Here is a 24,328-nt window from a genome sequence, read left to right as displayed (position 1 = left end):
TGAAACATATAGGCAGACGCTGCTAATTTCGTATAACATAATTTAGTCTTCTGTGGGTAATTGGAAGTAATGCCTTAAGTTTTGTTCCTCCTCTTTCGAATTCACTTCTCCATTTCTCCAATACCAGCACTCATTGTGAAATAGTTTTGATAGATTGTGAATCTGTTGGGAACAAAAGAATTTTTCTTAAAAAATGACATTAAATGCTTTAAATGAAATGTTGTCATCCACGAAACTGGAAAATGAACGTCCGCAAATCCTTGCTACTTAAGGGAGACAGTGTTAATATCGTTAATTATAATGCGTCAGAATGTGAGACTGCCAAAGCTTAGCCCTAATATCTTGGCTATTCTAGATGTCCTGAACAAGCTCTTAAAATTAGTTCGTGAAATGTGGTTTTTCCCTTTTTTACCATGTGTTTCTTCTTTTAAATACAATTAACGGATGAAAGTTGAAATACATAAGTGCTCACCTCTCAGGGGTATCTGTAATCTCTATCATTTTACCCTTACGACTACCTAGTGAAAAACTTCTCCATTTATCTTATGGATCGGCGCTTTACTGTTTTGTAATAAAACTGCTTGTTACATTATCTCTGCTTATTCAAACCGCAAGTCATTACAGTACGGAATCTACACACTTCCAGTGATATCAGGGAACTGGAAGAGAATTTTTTTTGTAATGTTGTGATGCTGAGGGCGACCACGATTCCTGGATTGTTGCCAGTGACAAAAACTGCGTGTAGGGTGGCACGAAAATAGTCATCCAGAAAAAAGACGTTCTCCCACTCATATCCTCCAACCCCGCAGTGTCTGAGCTACTTATCCACGTGTCCGTGATGTAAGCGTCGAACGTTACTTAACTCACGGCCAAATCCACAAACATCAATTAAAATTGAGCAATTCTTAAAATATTGCTGTTCTGTAAGTATTTTTGTTTGTTAATGAGCAGGAAACTACACATTCAAGAAGCTTTTAACATCAGTTGACTTTTTGGATTTGGCATGGTATCTGCTAGATGTATATTATTATAAAATACGGCTCAGCACCACTACAAATAGACTTGAACCGGTCTACTGTTTGACGATCAGGTATGACAATAGACAGGTGCAATGAATGCATCAAGGAATGTTCGATATTTTCACTAAACAGGGATAATATCCATCTTGGATAATATCGTTCATGGCAGCGCATAGCCATCGCGTTTGTCCTATGCTGTAGTAGCACGGTGCTGGTTCCATCGCCCCCTCCAAATTCTGCAGATGTCTAGCCAGTTCGGCGCTTGTGGTATATCTTATAACGGCATTTCGGGGTCACTTGATAAATACCTCTCTCCCACGTCGACGCTGAGCATGATCGACTGTGTGGAACTAGATCGCTGCTGCACTTAAACTTTCTGGTTGATAAATCAATCGTTCTAATGTAGTTAAATAGCTCAGCGGTATATTGAGCCCATGGCCGAAGCAATTTAGCTCTCCTCAGCTGCAGAAAATTATCAATAAAAAACACTGGATAGTCTTTGTTCGCGTGTATTCAGCCGGTTGTCGGCCTCAAACACGAGGCTATTCAGTTTATATAAACATTTTACAAAACAGCGTTACTAAACAAAAACGTAGTACGTATTAACAAAAAACCTGTTCATCTGCAGTCCACTGCATGCTTAGCGCCAACTAACCATCTTGTATGGTCCTGGTGTAATCTTATTGACAAGAAAGGCATTAAATGACACTGTGGCGTAAGCCCCTTTTCTTATTTTCAGTTCGGAAAGCAGTGATATAGAGAAAGTAAAAATCAGTAAAGTAGTAAAATAAATCGGACTACCTTTTAAAACTTTTTTTCAGAGTAAAGGTGCATGGATGAAAGTTGAGCAGCTGTAAGGCCTTGGAGGAAGTTGCAAGTTCTTTGCTGCTAGCGCCGATCGAGGCATGCAACGTAGCGCCCTGCAGCGGATAAGTTTTTTTGCGTGGGCTTCTGTAATGAGCAGCCAGGTCAATAGCCTTCACAGCCGGAGCTGACGCAGAGGGCTGGTGTTCGAAACTAGGGATGAAATCAAAGTCGGAGGCTGCACAGTTTCCGTCATTCGCGGAGGCGGTATTCAGAAATAACATAAATACCGAAAGTATTTTGTAAAATGGTCAGTTTATAAAACACAGTATTACTGTGTATTTTTTCCTTGTGGCGTAATGTTCGGCGTATTGTATTTCTAATCAAAGATTGAGGTACCTGTTCCTTAGTTTCTTACATCCCGGTTGGAATGGAGGGTGCTAAAGTAACGCTTCTTTCTTGTGGTTTCCTGCATTCTTGATATTCAGGAATGTGGTGTGATTTTAAATGTCACTTTAAAGAAGTTGTTCCCCCTTTTCTTGAAAAACTTTGCACAAAAAATTTTCTACATTGTTTAGACAGTTTCAATGTAGTGATTCCAACTTACTCTCTTAGCTTCATTACTTTACTTTTCAGGCTCAGGATCAGCTGATATACGCACCCAGAGCACAGAGAGAGTGTAAACTTGTACTGTTATTAAAGTGTGTTCGGAACCCTAACTGTCCCCTGAGAGCAGTTTTTGAGGTGTTCACGGTTTGCACATCTGTGTTAAGCTTGGCGGTTGCACAGATTCATAGGGAATATCAAGTGGAACTGATGACCTTCAGTAGAAGCGAAGCTGCGTCGCATCCCTCTTCGAAATGTTTGGCCCGTACCGGGGGCTCCTTGGTGGAGACAGCGAAAGGGGAATGCCAGGGTGTCATCGTCTTCCCTGGGCAAAGCTCTCAGCTGTATCGATCGTCGCTGCTGCTGCACTTCGTATTGCACGCTGCATGGAGCTCACAGCCCTGCTCTTAGCTTCTGTTCTGTAGAGGCGCACAGAATCATGTGGACTAGAGTAACCGTGAAATAAAATTTATCAGAATAACAAAAATTATAAATTAAACAATACAAAAATGAGTACAAAAGTGTTAGTTGACACGAAGCCATCAGAAATGCAGTGGTTCGTTTTAATAAAACCGTTGATAGACTGGGTATGCGTTAGGTTAAGGTGGATAAGTGATAGAAAAAAATATTAAGCACTGTGTCGTCACTCATTAGCAGATGTCAGACAATCGTACAGAATATGGTGCTCAAGTATCCGTCCCTCCGAAGTACTATTGGTGTATCTGCTTGGCGAGGAAGTAAGTCATGCGCTTAAGGATTGTGTCCTTGTTCGGAGATCTTACGGAATGTGTGGTAGCTAAGCTAAGATTGTGGGCTTCTATGAACGAACTCCACTTGCAGCATCGGAATCGTTGTAGCGTCACTGGTGCCTATAGTGTTGATTCATCCTCCTCAACAACGTTAAAGTAAGTTAAGGAATTGTCGTGTTGCGCCGCCTATGGCATAAAATTTTTGAGCTAGCCACTATATTATGTTATAGAACATGACTTGACATTTTCATGTATATGACAGTAAATAGATGTAAATCATGTCAGTGATTAAATGGTTAGTGATAAAAAGTTCACTAGGTATGTTTATGCAGACTGTTGCATAATGTTTGGAGACTGTGCTTTGTACTTTTCACCATGCCCTCGGAAGAGACGAAGAATATTTTAGCGAAATGTTTCGTTAAGAATGAGTAGTGCTATTCAGCGGTGTTTGCTACTGTTGTCGGAAATGAAGTGTAACGATAGCCCCTAGCTAGACCTGGGCGTTCTCGGGCTGTGGAGTTTGCCGGTCCTTGGCCTTGGCGCTCGAAAACTGGTGTGCAGGATGTGTTGGCGGGCCGAATGTGCAGCGATATGCGCGCGCTGTTTCTCTGGGAAAAGCCGCCAGCCGGTCAGCTGAGAGATTGCTTTCCAAAATTACTTCACTTGCAAACTCCCAGCAGAACACTCTTTAAAATCTCGTCTATACAGGGTGAACCAGAACACCATCGATGAAACATTGGAGACTGGTCAGGGATATTATTTCAGTATTTTGGTACGAAAAGCCGTGGTCACTTGTGGCTCGTTACAGGATAATAATCTTTTTCCGTTATTTCAATTTTTACTTATTCTTTCGCAATGAGGAAAACGTGCTAAACGTAACACACAGCAATCTACAGATGCTAAAGTACTGTGGTGTGGTTGCCGTCGCTGCGGGAACTGCTTGACATAGCGTCGTTGTACTGTTCCTTCGTTGCATTCATTGAACCTACACACGTGTAGCACATCGGCCAACTCACCAGCAAACCTGTCGACACTTCTACCGTGCAACTAACGCTGCTAATGAAGCTAACACGAGACAGAACGGACTTGTACGGAATACAAGCTTAAGGGCGAAGAGTAGTGGTCGTTACTGTCGTCAGCACCAAATACCGTGGCTAACTGGAACAAGTTTATTTCCAACCAAGTCACAGCGCATACCGTCGACATTTGAGCTGTTGTGCATGTTTATTCATGGCAGTAAAGATACTATATAGGGGCAAGTAATCAAACTCTGTAACTAGTCGCCGGAGACCACCGATGCCTCAGACCAAAATACTCCGAAAAAACTTCTGAGGCTGTTCAGGGATATTTTCTGAGTTCTGGTTCACATTTTGTATATCGAATAAGGCAGATGTGGACAACATCCCTTACTACTTGCTCCAGATGCGTGATCTTTTTCTTCCAGTCCACTTTCTGTCATAAGACCTAATCGCATTTTATTCAATTTCACAACTCTGCACGATCATAAATTTGCGTTCTGTCCACCGCTCTTGCAATAAATTGGCATTTCTTGGCATCCTTTGTCCTGGAAAAGATGCGGTTCATTAAGAAAACTACTTACTTGTTGAACAATATTAACAATTATTTAATCATCTGTGCTGTTGGATGGATAGTCCTGAGTATTTGTCAGCGGTTTCCCGTTTCTCAATTCAAATCACGATCGTTGCCAAGACGTCTTCTGGCCACTTGCCATCATCAAATTTTTTGTTAAATACGTACATGATCAGTATGATTCCCTTTCTTCTAATACACTTGCTCCATTTTTAAACATTTTCTGTAACCACTAGTGTGACATAAAACAAGGCAAAACTATACTATCTTTCTTATAATGGGAATTAATCTGTGCTCGTTTCATTAAAGTAAATTCTGCAACGAGTAACTGGACCATACAGAATCATTACCGAACTCAGAACATAGCTAAATGGTAAGTGTAAGAGGTAATTTGTATCTGTATTTACTTCCTGAAAGTTACCTGACGCTCACACCACAGTGCATATGTACACGGCTAAATTGACGTTTCCATGTCGTACTATGTGATTACTCTTCCTCTATACGAAAACAATAGAGAGACACCATGCTTGCGGTTCTGTATTAAACACCGCAACTAACAAGCTGGTTTTAAGATGAGTGGCATGTAACCTCCAGTTGCTGTCTAGAAAAGCACAGTGGTATAGGAAATTCGTTCACATTCTGATAATTATAGACTAGGCATCCTGCTTCGAATAACACATTGACTGTCTTGTAAACAAAATTATTTGTTGGTATTGTCCGACCTGGGGTCAAAGTAGTATGCTGGTATCGACTTCTTAAAAAGTTTTTATTTTAGAAAGTTAGTATCAGATGATCACTTTAAAAATAAAAAGAATAAGGGATCAGTAAAATACTTCGAAACTAAATTGTAAAATAAAAACTACTATACATATTTTGTAATTTAGTTTCCCGGTATATTACTACTTCCTTTCATTTTAAAAACCGGATCATCTGATGACTTGATAGTCAACCATATTTGTGACTCGAGGTTGAAAAATACAGTAAACTTAACATTTAATTATGTTCAGCATAACTGTACACACATTTGAGCAGGAAAGCGACGGAAGATTTATTGTACCGGTTAGATTTTAATGTTTACTGGGAACAACTGCGGAATCAACCAAGATTTCACGTACGCCACACGACCAGATAGCTTTAAGCCTTTAGGGAAATGTGACCACTGAACGAAGTTACAATTAACGTAAGCAGAGCCGAATGTGAAACGTTCAACGAATTGGAGAGCCGAAGTCTGTGTACCCTTCTGGCAGAAGGCCGAAATACTGAACTCAATTCCCCGTAACGTTTTCACTGAGGAAGATCGTCCTGCGGTTCCTCCTTCAAATCGTTTCGCGAACATCAAAATGAGATCTGAATAAGTGAACACGAGTTATGAAATGAAATCTCTCAATAGCGGAGAGGCCATTGTACCTGATGTGGTACCTATGTAATTCCACTAAAGGACTTGTTCCTTTTTAGCAGCAGTTATCGTATATCGCTTGACGACCAAAGCGAGCGTTCGTAGCGGTTGGAAGAAAGCGCAGGTCATTCTTGTTATCAAAATAGGTCACAGAATATAAACACAAAATTGGAGGACTATCGTTAACGTGAAAGCTATAAAACTGTGGTGCCTGTTTTATGCTCACGTATTCTGAAATTTATAGAGACCGAAAACCACCTCCTGGGAATAAACTTTTCAGTTACATAGCTTTCGGGCTATGTCCATTCAACCATTTCGATAGTGGAATGTCAGTTACGACGTATGAACGTAAGGACAACATCCAGTTCCCGAGCTTTTCCGACCCGGCCGGTAATTGATACAGGTCCCTTACGTAACAATACACAATCAAAATGGGTTCCGTTCTATTTGACCACGAGACCCAGAAGGCAGTAGATACCAGCGACCAGTGTTCAGATACGGTTCAACACCGTCGTCAAATGAACAAAATAAAAGCGTAGGGAATGTCAGACCAGCTTTTTGATTTGATTGTGAAGTGAGTGTACACAAAGAAATCGCAACTCTTGGATAAAAGCAGCGACATGCAAGACCTTCAGAGGTTCGACACTTGGTGCAAGGACTGGAAGTTGACCTTCAGCATAAACAACTTCCATTTATTGCGTATAAATAGGCAAAAAGAGCAATTATTCTAAGATTAGACAATTGCAGAGCAATCACTGCGAGCAGCCACATTCATTAAATTTTGCAAGTATGCGTACGAAGGGATCGAAAATGGAACATCCACGTAACACTGACCGCAGGTAAGGCAGATGCCAGACTGAGATTCAAGGAAAGAATCCTCAGGAACTGCAGTGCACTCACGAAGGCAGTAGGTTACAAAACCCTCCTTCGAGCAAGACTTGAATATAGCTTGTCAGTCTGGAATACGTACCAGATATGATTGATAGAGGAAACAGAGAAGATCCAGAGACAAGCAGCGCGTTTCGTTACAGGTTTATTTAGCAAGCGCGAAAGCGTCACGAAGATGCTCAGCCAAATTCAGTGGCAGACGGTACAAGAGAGGTGTGTTGTATCACGCTGTGGCTTAGCCTTAAAATTCCGAAATAGAATGTTCCTAGAAAAGTCAACCACTATTTTTTTCTCCTTCGTATATCCCCCAGGAAATCACAAGTGTAAAATTACAGAAGGCTTACCAACATTCAGTCTTCCCGTATACCATTCGCGACTGGAGTAAGAGGAGAAGTAATAGTATGCAAAGCACCCTACGCCACACACAGTAAGGTGGCTTGCAGAGTATAGATGTCGACTGTTCTTGAAGTTCGGGGTTAAATCGTTTGTCAACGAGATTTTGAAGCTGTTCAACAAATTCGAACTGCTCTACTTTATTTGGTGCTCGTAACATAGTAATAGTTAAAATTCTGAAACCTCCCATGTTATTTTCTAGCCGTTTACCTGTGGTAATGTCGAGGTTTCGTGACGTTTGCTCACCTACAACACCAGTCCCCTCCCCACCTCTAAACGTTATGGCCACATTATCTGGAGGTCTCATTGTGATTCGGTGGATAATGGAGTGAGGGAACACACCTGAACACAACCCCCTCTTGTTTTGGATATGGAATTGATGATTTTCATATAGCAGCACATTGTGTGCTGCAGAGAAACCTGAGCTCCCTTCCGCTGTTAACACTATCAATTTAGCACAGACCATGTGCATACACGTCTACCTACTTAACGCCAGGTGCGCTAACCTAGTTGCATAAAGGACAAATAGTGGGCGTAGCACCGGTGAGTGCTCTTGGCTGCGTCTCTTGTCGCCTCCTGGGTCTCAATGCTCAAGGCAAAAACTATTTTGCCACATTTTCAAGTAACATGCGGAAGGTTAATTGTAACTAAAGTTACGAAGTATTCCCAGCAACCGTATACAATTTTTAAATATACTTAATTTTCTCTGTATTTTATAGGATTCTTCAAAATTTCATTCTGATGGCACCCTTAGTAAGTGTCGAAACCTTGGTCAGTTGTACCAAACAGTTACTTGCAACTGGTTGGATGTGAAATGCCTACGTTTAAAAGTTCATCAGTGTAATAATAATCTAACAGATAAGAGCATGTTTGGAAATAAATCCTAGGACACTTACATTACGTGACATCAGAAACTTCCTACAATCAGTCGCTATCCGTCCAGTCATAGATAGTATACAGTCCCACATACTTACTTAGCAAAAGACTGCACAATATTCTAAGGAAACTATACACTCCCAATACACAATACACAAAAATTTATAATTACTAGCTCAAAAAGGACACAAATATCCCAAAAAAGTTCTCATTTGCTTTCACAAATCTCTGTACAAACATTCAAAGTGACGAAATAATGCCATAATAGAACACAATTTACTACATTACAGAAAAACCAGCATATCAGGTGTCAATGAGATCGTACAATTATTAAATTTAATACTGAAACAAAATTGCTTTCAGTTTGATGGCAAATTTTATACTTCGGCAGATGGTGTAGCCATGGGATGCAGTATAGCCGTCTTATAGCGGACATTTTCGTAAATCATTTAGAAGAGAGATTCTTTCGCGCCTCAATCACAATCTCCAAAATCGTGTACTCGTACAGCATGTTGATGACACGCTGACGTTAATAGATAGAAATATGAAGACCTCCAACTAATACATGTTACTCTCAACAATCTGCACCGCAAAATAATTCACAATAGAATAGAAAATAACAAATTACCGGGGTTTGACCATAAACGTAAATTGTTGTTGTTGTCGTCGTCGTCGTCGTCTTCAGTCCTGAGACTGGTTTGATGCAGCTATCCATGCTACTCTATCCTGTGCAAGCTTCTTCATCTCCCAGTACCTACTGCAGCCTACATCCTTCTGAATCTGCTTAGTGTATTCATCTCTTGGTCTCCCTCTACGATTTTTACCCTCCACGCTGCCCTCCAATATTAAATTGGTGATCCCTTGATGCCTCAGAATATGTCCTACCAACCGATCCCTTCTTCTAGTCAAGTTGTGCCACAAATTTCTCTTCTCCCCAATCCTATTCAACACCTCCTCATTAGTTATGTGATCTACGTATCTAATCTTCAGCATTCTTCTGTAGCACCACATTTCGAAAGCTCCTATTATCTTCTTGTCCAAACTATTTATCGTCCATGTTTCACTTCCATACATGGCTACACTCCATACAAATACTTTCAGAAACGACTTCCTAACACTTAAATCAATACTCGATGTTAACAAATTTCTCTTCTTCAGAAATGCTTTCCTTGCCATTGCCAGTCTACATTTTACATCCTCCCTACTTCGACCATCATCAGTTATTTTGCTCCCCAAATAGCAAAACTCCTTTACTACTATAAGTGTCTCATTTCCTAATCTAATTCCCTCAGCATCACCCGATTTAATTCGACTACATTCCATTATCCTCGTTTTGCTTTTGTTGGTGTTCATCTTATACCCTCCTTTCAAGACACGGTCCATTCCATTCAACTGCTCTTCCAAGTCCTTTGCTGTCTCTGACAGAATTACAATGTCATCGGCGAACCTCAAAGTTTTTATTTCTTCTCCATGGATTTTAATACCTACTCCGAATTTTTCTTTTGTTTCCTTTATTGCTTGCTCAATATACAGATTGAATAACATCGGGGAGAGGCTACAACCCTGTCTCACTCCCTTCCCAACCACTGCTTCCCTTTCATGCCCCTCAACTCTTATAACTGCCATTTGGTTTCTATACAAATTGTAAATAGTCTTTCGCTCCCTATATTTTACCCCTGCCACCTTCAGAATTTGAAAGAGACTGTTAGTCAGCATTGTCAAAAGCTTTCTCTAAGTCTACAAATGCTAGAAACGTAGGTTTGCATTTCCTTAATCTAGCTTCTAAGATAAGTCGTAGGGTCAGTATTGCCTCACGTGTTCCGACATTTCTACGGAATCCAAACTGATCTTCCCCAAGGTCGGCTTCTGCTAGTTTTTCCATTCGTCTGTAAAGAATTCGCGTTAGTATTTTGCAACCGTGACTTATTAAACTGATAGTTCGGTAATTTTCACATATGTCAACACCTGATTTCTTTGAGATTGGATTTATTATATTCTCTTTGATGTCTGAGGGTACCCTACTCCCGGGGCCTTGTTTCGACTCAGGTCTTTCAGTGCTCTGTCGAACTGTTCACGCAGTATCATATCTCCCATTTTATCTTCATCTACATCCTCTTCCATTTCCATAATATTGTCCTCAAGTACATCGTCCTTGTATATAGACCCTCTACATACTCCTTCCACCTTTCTGCTTTCCCTTCTTTGCTTAGAACTGGGTTTCCATCTGAGCTATTGATATCACTGGGCAACAAAAAAGATTTTCTAAAAAAAGTCTAGGGTTTTCCCGCTGAATTAGACTAATTTTGATGCCCTGAGTCCGAAAATGACCTTGGTTTTGTTCTGTCAGGTCAGGATTTTTTGCTACAGAAATTTTTAAAAATCGATTTTTCGTAAAAAAAAACATTTCTTTGTATCATCTGCTGAGAAACCCCGGAAGATTTTTCCGTTTTCCTCAAGAAATAAAAGTCAACGTATGCAAATTCATTAAGTTTTTATTTACTCCATCAAAGTAAATAAGCATATTTATCATAATATTAGTATAACAATGAGCGTTACGTGACACAAAAGTTCAGAGTTCACGGCATGAATCGGCGTTTCTTCGATTCCCGTTTGTGAGCAGCTGCTGGGTTGTCTCTCTTCAGCATCCAGCAGTAGTCCGCCATCATGACTGCGTCCCACCTCCCCTGGTACCTATCCTCCATTTGGCGCATGTCCTGATGGAACCTTTCTCCCTGCTCGTCGCTCATCGCCCCAAGGTTTTCAGGAAACTTCTCCATGTGTGAGTACAGGAAGTGCATCTTTACTCATCAAACACCCGAGCTTTTGAAAGGCCTCTATCATGCTGCTGATGAGTCTGGCGTGGTTTGCTGCCTTCGTGTTCCCCAGGAAGTTGTTCACCACCTGCACAAACGATTTCCACGCGGCGCACTCTAACGTGTTCATGGAGTTTTCGAACTCTGTGTCCTTTATGAGCTGCCGTATCTGTGGCCCATCGAAAATGCCGGCCTTCAGCTTCTCAATGGTCAGTCGCGGAAAGGCTCGGCACAGGTAGTGGAAGCACCTCCCATCCTTGTCCAGAGCACGCGTGAACGGTTTCATTAACCCAAGCTTCATGTGTAGCGGTGGAATCAATATCTTCTCCCGGTAAACAAGAGGTTCGTTTATGGTGTTTCTCGCACCAGGTACTAACTGCTCTCGTGGCGGCCACACTTTCTTTACATAGTGCTGGGCTCTGTCTCGACTGTCCCACATACATATAAAGCATGGGTATTTCGTGAACCCGGACTGTTGACCAAGTAGAAAGTTCACCATCTTGAAGTCGACGCAGATGATCCATTGGTGCTGCTCATATTGGATTTTGTCGAGCACGTACTTCACTGCTTCATATTTCTCTACGAGAGTTGTGGAGTGAGCAAGAGGGATTGAGGCGAACTCGTTCCCGTTGTGGAGGAGCACACACTTCAAAGAGCGCTTGCAGCTGTCAATAAAGAGTCGCCAATCTCTCGGATCGTATGTAGGAGCCCCGAGTTTAACAAGAAGACCGGCGACATCTCGGCAGTACACTAGGTCTTCCTCCTGGCAGAAGTAGCCCATGTAGTCCTCATGCCTTCTACGAAAGAAAGTGATACGCGCGTCCTCGCCAAGTAGATTTTTCTCTTTGAGTCTGGAGGCCAACAGCTCGGATGAAGTCTTCGACAAGCTGAGATCCCGAACAAGATCATTAAGCTCACATTGTGAAAAGAGCTGCCGACCATCTTGTGCTTCATACTCCTCGTCTGCTATATATCCTCCCTCGTCTGCAGTGGTGGCCTCGTCGTCGATGTTAGGAAGCTCTGTGAACGCTGGTACAGGAATTTCTTCGCAGTGAGCAACTGGACGGCGGGCAGATGGAAGGTCGGGGTACTGGGGGCTGAGCCGATTCTTCCGGTTGATGCCAGTAGTATTGATGGCGCAGAAGTAACAGTCCGATGCATGGTCAAAGGGCTCCCTCCAAACCATCGGAATCCCAAACTTCAGTGAAGTTTTCGTGCCCTTCGTCCACCGCCGGAGGTATTCCACGCACTTCTTGCAGACCGTGTGCGGTGCCCAGGGCTTATCTTGGTCACCCAGCTTGACTTGAAAGTAAGCCTGGTAGGCCTTCTTCACAAATCCAGTGATGTTCTTCCTGTCCACTGAAAGCGTGTATTCTCCGCAGATGTAGCAGAAAACGTCTGGATTATTCATGCATGAACGTCGCGCAGAAGCCATATCAATCTGAAATAGTAATAGAAATATGCAGTTGCCTGTCAGACAATAAAAATTAGAATAAATTTTATACTATAGTAAGGAAAAAAGGCATCTATTGGAATGATTAACTGTTACAATCTTAAAGGCTTCTTTTGTTTCCATATGTCCTGAATAATCCCCTTAAAACCCCTAATATTAGCATATTGAAGCCTATAAAAAGGCTTACATTTCAGGGAAAAATGGTCATGTAGGCCTATGGCTGTATCTCAAAAAGTTGACCTATAGAGCAAAATCAATGTGATATTCGGACTCAGAACACCAAAATTAGTCTAAATCAGCTGAGAAACCCATGACGTTTTTTGGTTGTTGCCCAGTGTATTCATATAAGTGGTTCTCTTTTCTCCAAAGGTCTCGTTAATTTTCCTGTAGGCAGTATGTATCTTACCCCTAGTGAGATAAGCCTCTACATCATTACATTTGTCCTCTATCCATCCCTGCTTAGCCATTTTGCAATTCCTGTCGATCTCATTTTTGAGACATTTATATTCCTTTTTGCCTGCTTCGTTTACTGCATTTTTATATTTTCTCCTTTCATCAATTAAATTCAATATTTCTTCTGTTACCAAAGGATTTCTACTAGCCCTCGTCTTTTTACGTACTTGATCGTCTGCTGCCTTCACTATTTCATCCCACAAAGCTACCCATTCTTCTACTGTATTTCTTTCCCCCATTCCTGCCATTTGTTCCCTTACGCTCTCCCTGAAACTCTGTACAACCTCTGGTTTACTCAGTTTATCCATGTCCCATTTCCTTAAATTCCCACCTTCTTGCAATTTCTTCAGTTTTAATCTACAGTTCATAACCAATAGATTGTGGTCAGAGTCCACATCTGCACCTGGAAATGTCTTACAATTTAAAACCTGGTTCCTAATTCTCTGTCTTACCATTATATAATCTATCTGATACCTTTTAGTGTCTCCAGGGTTCTTCCGTGTATACAACCTTCTTTCATGATTCTTGAACCAAGTGTTAGCTATGATTGTTATGCTCTGCACAAAATTCTACCAGGCGGCTTCCTCTTTCATTTCTTACCTCCAATACATATTCACCTACTATGTTTCCTTCTCTCCCTTTCCCTACTACCGAATTCGTCACCCATGACTATTAAATTTTCGTCTCCCTTCACTACCTGAATAATTTCTTTTATCTCATCATACATTTCGTCAATTTCTTTGTCATCTGCAGAGCTAGTTGGCATATAAACTTGTACTACTGTAGTAGGCATGGGCTTTGTGTCTATCTTGGCCATAATAATGCTTTCACTATGCTGTTTGTAGCAGCTTACCCGCATTCCTATTTTTTATTCATTATTAAACCTACTCCTGCATTACCCCTATTTGATTTTGTATTTATAACCCTGTATTCGTCTGACCAAAAGTCTTGTTCCTCCTGCCACCGAACTTCACTGATTCCCACTATATCTAACTTTAACCTATCCATTTCCCTTTTTAAATTTTCTAACCTACCTGCCCGATTAAGGGATCTGACATTCCACGCTCCGATCCGTAGAACGCCAGTTTTCTTTCTCCTGATAACGACGTCCTCCTGAGTAGTCCCCGCCCGGAGATCCGAATGGGGGACTATTTTACCTCCGGAATATTTTACCCAAGAAGACGCCATCATCATTATTTATCCATACAGTAAAGCTGCATACCCTCGGGAAAAATTACGGCCGTAGTTTCCCCTTGCTTTCAGCCGTTCGCAGTACCAGCACAGCAAGGCCGTTTTGGTTAATGTTACAAGGCAAGGTCAGTCAATCATCCAGACTGTTGCCCCTGCAACTATTGAAAAGGCTGCTGCCCCCCTTCAGGAACCACACGTTTGTCTGGTCTCTCAACAGATACCCCTCCGTTGTGGTTGCACCTACGGTACGGCTATCTGTATCGTTGAGGCACGCAAGCCTCCCCACCAAGGGCAAGGTCCATGGTTCATGGGGGGAAACGTAAATTATGCACACAAATTAGAGATTCGTGTTACACCGACCACAACATAATTAACCATCATTAACGCAAGTTCTTGTCATCCAAAATCGCAAAAATACACATACAACACAATCTCCGAACAGTAACACTCCGGCAATCACAACCAACCATATCTTCGGATCCAGACATCCATAAAATGTAAATTACGTGAGAAATTCTATATATGTCAAACTGGATGGAATTTCAGTAATAGATACACAGAACACATTCGAGAGAACGACAGTAACCCATAGACCTTTTTCCACAACTTAGACAGAATGACACACAGCGAACGATATAGAACAGGCTGTCGGGGTTGTACATATTGCACAAAAAACCGCTAATGAATATTTTCGAAGAAATCGTAATATATTCACGCTCACAAAATTATCCTCACGAAATTCTAAATAAACAGGTTGATTAAGTAAACACAAACATCACGTAGAAAATTTTATTGAAATTATCCTGCCAAACACGAGAGGAGTGGAAAAATTAACTCTAGAAACACATTACAGATTATGTTACCACTAAAGTAAATACAACCATTGCAAAGCGAACGTTTGATAGTAAAACCGAGAAATTGTCACATACCTCGCACACACCACCATTGTCTGGCAAATCCAATTCGAAAAAAAGGAATAGGATTAAATTACGTGGGGTATTTGCACTCATGACCCGAATGTGGAGTACAGAATTCTCATTCACTTATATAAATTATTCCACCAAACCTCTCGCGTAATCAGTTGTCACTTATAATTAGTTCTTGTGGCGTGACACTTCGCGACATAGACCCATCATTTTTAAAAAAATGACAATTACAGAATCTTTCCATTCCCACCCCCTCTCCTTTTGGATAAATTTGTGCTGACGTCAATGAATCATATTATACTAGTTTGTTCATATCTCCGCTCGGCCCTCCACTTTCATTTGTAGTCGATAGTAGCCTGGACGCGGAAGGAATGTAAAACCTGGCCATTACTACATTAGAATTTGAAAATTAATACACTCCACCAAGAGTAGCCATCGCTTGGTCCAAGAGGCCACTGCAGCCTGTTTCCGACGTTCCCCCGTTTGGAAAGTAGATTGCGCGCGGTGCAAGGTTGGTAGACAGAAAGCAGCACCCACGCGAATGCGAGGCATGATTAACGAGATAGCAGTCGGTCCGCGGGCCGGGGCTCGTGACCTACAGCAAGGCGCACATAACCCACTTTCGCGCGGTATATATAAAACAGACCAGCCGGACGCTGCCATTAGCGGCAGCATATTTGTGACGGCGGCTGAAACAGGTTTGCATAGCCCGAGGCGCGAGGTCCGCCTCGGAAACCCGTCCTCGCCGGCCGGCGCTTGAATCACCGCGACTAGCTCGGCCTGGCCTTGCTTGGTCTCCCTCGAGTGGCCGCTCTCCCTTGCCCACAAACACAGCCAGGCTACTTGTCATAAAGCACCGTGCCATAAGTAGCTGGGCATAGGCTCTTGACTTACAAATCGTCCGCAGCACGGCGTGCTATATCAGAACAACCTAGCGTAACCAAAAGTTCACGAAATTTGAATTTTATTTTTATCAGTACACTGAAATAAAGCTGTGTGCCGCCCTATATGCCAGTCTCGAATCTGTGTGGCAAGGGCATATGAGCTGAGTGGTTAGGTTAATTGGTGAGCATATTTCTTGTGTAGCATTTCCACAATTTTGCGGTGGCTGACTGGAAGGTGCAGCTTGCCTGTATGGTGTTCAAAACAAAACTTGAGACAACCAGTGCAGAAGCGCAACAAATGTTAAAGCAAGTTTTGAAGAGGGCACTTTAGACCAAAACAGGCTTAATTAATAATAACCTCGACTGATGGTCACCGCTTTGAAAGTAAGGGATTAGAATCTGAAAGTTCAAAAATAGATGATCAAACTTGGGAAAAGTTGAAGTAGATATCAATTTATTCTGTCAGAAAAACTGAACAGAGGATTGCAATGAAGTTTTTGCAGTGACTGCTTCAAAATGACTTAAATTTTCTTTCGAAAGTTGTCACTGTTGATGAAAGTTGTGTTTATGGTGATGACTGTAAAATTAAGCAGAACTACTTGTTATGGAGGAGTCCTTCACAGAGCTGAAAAAAGCGTGACAGGTCATAGTTCATCTGTATTTCAATGTTGATGGCAATTGTTTGTGGAGTTCACACTCTTTGTGAGGCAGTCAATAAAGACTTGTATCGCAATATGTCTATTGACGGAGAGTGAGGAAACAGTGCATAATTGCATATGGGCTACATTATTCAGTAATTTTTTACAGTAAAAGAGGTAGACTATTGTCCCCATGCACTGTACTCGCCATACATTAGAGTGGCAGAATTTTTGCATTGGTGTACTCACTCCCATGGAGACTACTTGGAAGGTGACTGTGCAGAAGAAGATCTAGATAAGGCTTATTGTTACATATTTCAGGTACTTTTGGGTACTGCCTCATAAAAGATTTTGGAGCATGTGAATTTAGAGAGAGATGCGTAGTGGTTGGTGAGCTTTGAGGCATAATCTTGTGTACTTTGTTGCATGTTTATATTATTGATGGTAGGTGGTTCTATGAGGTAAACCCACATCAGTTTTTTATGACACAATGTTTGCCTCTAAACAGGGCTAGAACATCAAACCAAATCCCAACTAGCCTGTCTCATAGTAAGTACTAAAAAGATTTCTAGACCTGGGCAACTTTGTAATAATTGCTATAGAGGACAATCACTCTACACAAAGAAATACATATAGAATTTTCAAAGGTAATTACATGGAAGTATGATAATCAGAACTCTAAAATGGTTAATACCAGAATTTCTGGGAATGCAACTGTAACATATGCTACGTCTTTTCTGATACTTTGGCTCAGAAATTTGTGGATCAAGAAATACGCTGTGAAAAGTAGATATTCAGCAGCACTTACCTGAAAAAATTTGCTAAATTCAGCCATGATGTAACAACTGAATAAACTAAAAAATGCATAAGGCAACATTATACCCTGTTAGCTGATAAACAGAAATCTATCCTGAGCGAATCTTTCATCCTGCAGCAAAATGTATCCTACTTTGAAACTTCCTGACAGTGTGCCAAACCCAAATCCTTACTTGTTGTGGTCAGTGAATGCACTTACTCTGGCTAGATAAGAGATGTAATCCACTTAGATTTCAGTCTCCCAGCACCTCTCCTGCTGGCAAACCTCCATAAAAGTTCTCCTGCATACTTTGCTGGACTAATGTGCAAGACTAATACTGAAATGGGTTTCTCAAGGTCCAGAACCAACTAAAGTCAAAACACTGGCAAATTCTAAATCAAAATACTTAACATTCCGAAGAAAGTTGTGTATACTAAAATTAAAACTGTCAAATACTCAAATTACTGAATAGGTGTCCTCAGTTGCTGTAAGTAATTTCGCTGTTTTAATGTGTCTTATAAAACTTCATTCTATCACTTCATGGTGAACAAAACAAGCGTATAGATACAAAGTAGACTACTTACAACCGAAAGTAAACATTTTTACATGCACCATTTTGTGTCAGTGGGTAATATTTTGAATTATTGTTAAACATTAGAATTGACATTTTTTTGATTAGAGCAGTACTACGAGACATTGTGCATTTTAAACCCAATGATTAAAATACCTCTGAGAAGTAAAATGAAGGACAGACTAAACCTGCAATATCCTAAAAGAGCAACTCACATTGGGGATAGATTTTTGTAATTGTTAAAAAAACATCAGAGTATCAAAAATACACTTCATATGTATCCTGTGACTAGTTAAAATTGTTGAACTTGAACTCTAACCTGGGTAATTGTCTTTCAGTTCAATCAACTGAGCATGCATCTTGCCCTCAGCTACTCCATCTGGCATTCATTTTAAATGTTATTGTGTATATGCTGCAAAAAGTAAGAAAATTAGTTTCTCATAGGATAGTTGTGCAACATGTTGGCAGTATTTCTGTGGAATCTGGAAGGAATTAGTAGTGGTCTGAAGGATTCCAATCTGTGAAACTTCCTTAAATGGCTTTTTTAATAATGAGGCCATTAAATGATAAATGTCTACATTTGGATCCTAATCAAGAATACAGCCTTAATGTGTTTAAATATTTAACACACTATTTTGGCTTGAGTGAATTATATTTCAGATTTTTATAAAAAATTAGCTTTAAATTTGTTCAATGGTGTTTTTTGATTCAGATTTAAAACATACACTACAGGAAGTTATAAATTACATTGTGTAACTGAATTTTCTTTTGTAGGCATCAACTATCGATGGCCGCCGCAAAGGAGCTTGCCTCTTTTGCCAAGAGTACTTTATGGACTTGTACCTGCTGGCTGAACTCAAAACCATTAGTCTCAAGGTGACAACGGTTGACATGCAGAAACCTCCACCTGACTTCAGGTACAGTTGCCACTTTGCTTCTCAATCTTCCTCATTCCTTACTGAGATACAGAAAATTGTTTTAAGTATTTTCAGTGTTTATCAATGACATTTTGAAGAACAATAGTTTCTTGTATCCTCTTTCAAACTGTCACTATTGGAGGCAGCAGACAAAGAAAATCACTTGAAAAATCCTCATTTGGCGGATTTATGTACTAGTGCTAGAAAAGTGTATCTGAATATGACCACATATTTAAGCATTTTCAAGTTTGGCAGTTCTTCTACACAGTGTACAGTGAGGCAGTGCACAGTGTGAAGGTAAATTCACAATCATTGGCAGACTAAGGATTATTGTCTCTAAAATTTGAAACATTCATTTTTTGCCTTCTTGTCATCCTTACTACAAATTGATTCTCTCTCAGGTGTCTGAATAATCTGCCCCAATCCCAGTTATTCCACAACCAATTCCTTTCCTCCTTGACAAAGGAACAAGAAGCTACAAAAGCAAAGATCTGTTATCTGCTTCAGATGTTTGTATGAACAGACTTTCTACACCTGAAGTCTGGTAATGAATACTCATTCTGGCACCTTGTAATTTTACATTTCTTATGTAAATACTGCATTTGATAAACATAAAACTACTAATGAGGCATCAGATCACCTTACAAAATGTTGCCTGACATTTGGTCAGGTAGTGGTATAAGAAAGTACAATATAAGTTTGGCAGCAGGAAGAAAGCTATGGTTTCAAAAATGCCAAACCATTTCAACTGGATGGGCATACAAGCTGTTAATTGCCACAGAAAACTTTGTATAATTACAAGCAACATCGTTTACAAACACCAAATCTAGTATTGTGAACCACAGTTCATGCTTCTCTGGGAGGAACTTCAGTATTTGTATTTTCATCTTCAGTGCTGAAACCACATTAGTCTCAGTGGGCAGATTGTCTCTGTATTAAACATTTGTGGGTATAACTCCTGCTGCAATTTGATTTTGCGGACCCTTAATCTGCTTCTGTAAGTCTTCTTGTAGGTGGAAATTTCTGGCTGACCAATTAATAGGCTGTTTCCATTTCTCTCTCTCTCTCTCTCTCTCTCTCTCTCTCTCTCTCTCTCTCTCTCTCTCTCAGACCTGTCAAACTAGAATAAACAATAAGAGTAAAGATAAAACAAACCTGACTGGTTGGCCAAAGAAGCCATGGGTTCTCAATCACTGTTCAAATTCAACACTTCCCACAAGGTCACTGAGACCAAATGTATTAATTTTGTGTTTTTGTGCCTACAGGTAGTGGAGGTACTCGATGCAGGCCTCTTGCAAGGACTCTACCATCAGTCGTAGTTGGCTGGCTCATTGTCCTTTCCTCCTTTGGAAGAAAACATTCCATTGTCCTTGTGGTTCCCGTTTGATGGTGATACACATTTTGCTGGACTGTCCAAACCCCGCCACCATGTGGCGGGCGCTCAAGCCACCCTGTCTTAGAAGATGCCTTGGCGATTGACTTAGTTTGAGGTTTTATTTGTGAAGGGGGCTTTTAAGACACTCTTTAAGGGAGGGCCACTTAATCTCATCAGCCCATTTAGGGGTTGGCAGAACACTCTGCCTCCTCAACCCAGCTGGGCTGCAGCTGTCTGGGCTTGGTGAGCCACCCTGGCCCTCAACCTATCTGCTCTTTAACTCTTTCTCAACCCCTGTTGCATGGTCTGTTAGACTTGTTCATCATGTCTATCTGTGCCTCTCTTGCCCTGTCCGTGTTAGTCTGTCGTAGGCAGTTTCTAAGTGAGGTACCTCTGGTTAGTGGAGGGGGGTGGGGGACATATATCCCATCATTGATTTCGGGGTCTTCCAGCTGCTCACTAGGCATGGTGCCTTGCCTGCCTTTCTTCCTAAATCCCCTTTTCTTATTTCTTGTCCTTTATGTAGCCTTTGTACACTTCTGGTAGATCATGTGGTTTTCATCTCCTGCCAGTAGGCCATCTCTGATCTACAGTCACATAGATGTATGTCTGAGGGGGGAAAAAGGACTGAAGGCATAGTAGTTCAGTCCCTTTAGTCATCCAACCAACCAGGATCAAGTCTGTTTTGTGTGTGGTAAGTTGTGCTCCGATGCAGTTCAGCTTCACTATTTCCTGTTAGATTTGGTATTTTCATTACCTTGTGTGCAAGACTTTATTTATGCAAGTATCCCTGTATCTCACTTAAAAACCTACTCCTGATTCTTATGTTCATAATATAAGCACTTTCTCATTATTTCTCCCTATTTCTGCCAAGAGTGGTGGTTAATGAGCCATTTGTTGTTAGCTCTTCACTACTTTGAAACTATATATAATGAAATATTAGAAACACCCCCCCCCCCCCTCCATTAACTTTGGTGTTAGACAATTACTCCAGCGTTTTCATTAAAGGTGACACAGGTTTAACATTAGTTAAGCATTACTATGCCATGGCATAGTCCCTTCGTAGTGTGTGCTCTTGATTTGCCATATCACTACCTTGTTGCTTTTTCATGCTTTCATTTAAAGATATTTCTATAGTTCTCATTGTTTATTCCTTGTAACTTGAAACTTCCTGGCAGATTAAAATTTTTTGAATAACTGGCACTCAGACCTGGGACATTCGCTTTTTGCAGCCAAGTGCTCTACTGACAGTTACTGAAGCACAACTCACGACCCACCCTCGCAAACTCGTGTACTTCGACCTGTACCTCATTTCCTGCCTTCCAAACTTCATATGCTATGAGCATTCACACACCTTTATCAGTGCAACAAATGTGTTCAAGCATTTTCAAAAGCAAAGCGTACAGTGTTGTCTGACTTAGTTGTGTAGTGTGCATGTTTTAGTAGCAGCAGGAGTGCATCCTATTTAATAAGACTGTACAGCTGATGTAGATTGTGATAAGTAGTGTTACCTGCTCCATATGGTGAGAGTTTTTAATAATGTTAAAATAATCAACTTTCAGGACCAACTTCGAAGCAACACCACCACCAATCCTTATTGACAATGGTTTGGCTGTATTGGAAAATGAAAAGATTGAACGGCATATCATGAAGAATGTTCCTGGTGGCCATAATTTGTTTGTTCAGGATAAAGAAGTAGCTACATTGATAGAGAACCTCTACAGTGTAAGTATAACTAACCCATGTACAAGATTCTTTGCATGTTGGATCTAATGTCATGAGGTGGCACAGAAAATAACCATAATGAATTCAGGAACGTGATAGTATACCTCTTTCTTGTTTAATCTGTTCCCACATGTTCTCCCCAAGGTGCACTTACATTGAAAATCTATGTATCTGACATTTTTGTGGTATCTCTTTGTGTGTTGTGAGCTTAGATTTCCGTTTTTGGAATGATTTCTTTTTCAAAACATTAAATTTTCTTCAGAATGCATCCTTTGGTAGAAAGACTCTAAACTGTTGAATTTGTAAGCCGTTTGTTACCACAGTACGAAGTAGATGGAGGCGGCATGTTATTAAAGTGGTGGTGCTGAGAAAATGAGAGAAGGCAAGACATGTAGAGAACAGTATGTCAAGAATTGTTGCCGTTAGGGAAGGTAAACTAAAGTCCTCGTTCATTAGAGATATGTAATTTTTCTGGTAATTTTTGGTGCATTTCTCTAGACTTGGATTCCTGACCTTGATATACATTTTGATATAGTAGCAGAATTGTGAGGTAAACAGATTAATTTTTCTTTGTGAGAAGGAGCACTTTTGTGCTGCAGTTTTGATAACAGCCTAAAAGTATTGAAGGGAAAGATGAAGTTAACAAGAAGTATGCCAACAAATGCTCTCAGGTTCACACATAACAAAGAGATAGATATGTAGGATGGAGCTGTGCCTGCAAAAAAGAGGGAAACTGCACATGTATTTCAGGCTAACAATTACACCCACCACCACCACCACCACCCACCAATTTAAGTCTTTGCAGAATATTATGGAGTAAGAGTTAAAAAATTTGTACTTGTGATCCACAAAATGTTGCAACTGAAAGATATTGTTGTTTTTCAGGATGTTAAAAAATAAAATTTCAGTTCTTTTAACCAGAACGGTTGACAATAGTAGTAAAATGTACTGATGTAAATTTTAATTTAAAGTAGTTGTTCCTTTTTTAAGAAAATTTGATCTTTATTAAAACAGAAATTGAAGCTGATGCTAATTAAGAAAGATTCAACGAGCACCCACAGTCTCCTATCACATCTTCGCAAGATCAATGACCATTTGGCTCGTAAGGGTTCTCGCTTCCTCACAGGTGATACGATGTGCTGCTTTGACTGTGAACTCATGCCTCGACTGCAGCATATTAGGGTTGCAGGTATGTTGATTTTCTTTTTACCTACCTGAAAACTTGGCAGTGGGTATATGGATGATATTTATTTAGTCATTCTCTCAGCTGTTGTTAGCACTTGAAAGTAAAAGATTACAATATTAAAGAAGAGAAGGCCCGTAGTGTGCAACGAGAGTGGCATTGTCAACGTGGTATACTACTTCATTCTAAAGTGCAAGTATTTTTCACATTTATCTTTAAAAATCGTGGATATATTTTTATCTTCTCTGTTTACCGTGAACACAGTTGTATATTCCATAAAGCATGGCTGCCAAAGCGTTGCAGAATATGCAGTGGCCATACACCAGGAGATACTTCGTATGAAATTAAAATATCCTGCAAATACAACAGTTTTGTCCAGTAACTCTGACAGTCAGCTTCCCCTCCTGCACCACCAAAAGGTCAGCAGGTACACTGTACCAGTTGCAGTGCTGTCAGTAATCAGTGGCATGTACTCCCAAGCATCAGTTGCCTCCATTAGATTGTGAAACGGGTTTGTGTGGTTTTTATTATTATTATTATTATTATTATTATTAGTTTCAAAGCCATGAATATGACACTGCCATTAAATGAATTGGTAAAAGGACACACCGTAAACGTGCATTTCCTCATAGAATGCTCAGTTCAATCCAAAAGCAGGCATGAAACACTTGGCAAATTCTGGCAGTAACAAGAAATATCTTATTTCTTTTTGTAAATTGATAACTTCTAACTGTGCTTTGGCGATGGACATTAAAGTTCTATTCATAAATTAACATCCAACTGGCAATTAAAAATATTTTGATTGTAAATACTATCTGTACTTAAACGTTGACATTACTTCTCCAGTTGCCATCCAAATTCAAACATTTATCATACCATGACTTGAGCCATTCATCAAAAAAACATTTCTGCCTGGTGCTTCATCCAGTTGTTGACAGCATCCTTTTAGATCATCATCAGTCATGAAGTGCCGAGCAGTCAGCTAGGCCTTCATTTTGGGAAATAGGTGAAAATCAATTGGTAGTAAGACTGAACTATGGGGAGGATGTTGAAAAAATGTCCCAGCCAAAAATTCTGAGTTT

General features: G+C 40.5%; 1 protein-coding gene across 1 annotated transcript in view; it reads left to right on the top strand.

Annotated features, from left to right (window-relative positions):
* The window catches only part of LOC124777004 (chloride intracellular channel exc-4), a 181,856-nt gene that overhangs the window by 132,006 nt on the left and 25,522 nt on the right, over positions 1 to 24,328 (top strand). Inside the window, exons 2-4 of the mRNA XM_047252253.1 lie at positions 18,821 to 18,963; positions 21,901 to 22,063; positions 23,078 to 23,252. Coding sequence (XP_047108209.1) covers positions 18,821 to 18,963; positions 21,901 to 22,063; positions 23,078 to 23,252 — 481 coding nt within the window. The remainder of the gene's footprint in view (positions 1 to 18,820; positions 18,964 to 21,900; positions 22,064 to 23,077; positions 23,253 to 24,328) is intronic.

This window comes from Schistocerca piceifrons, chromosome 2 (assembly GCF_021461385.2).
Source record: "Schistocerca piceifrons isolate TAMUIC-IGC-003096 chromosome 2, iqSchPice1.1, whole genome shotgun sequence".
Classification (NCBI taxonomy): Eukaryota; Metazoa; Arthropoda; class Insecta; order Orthoptera; family Acrididae; genus Schistocerca; species Schistocerca piceifrons.
This window is presented reverse-complemented; position numbering and strand designations above follow the sequence as displayed.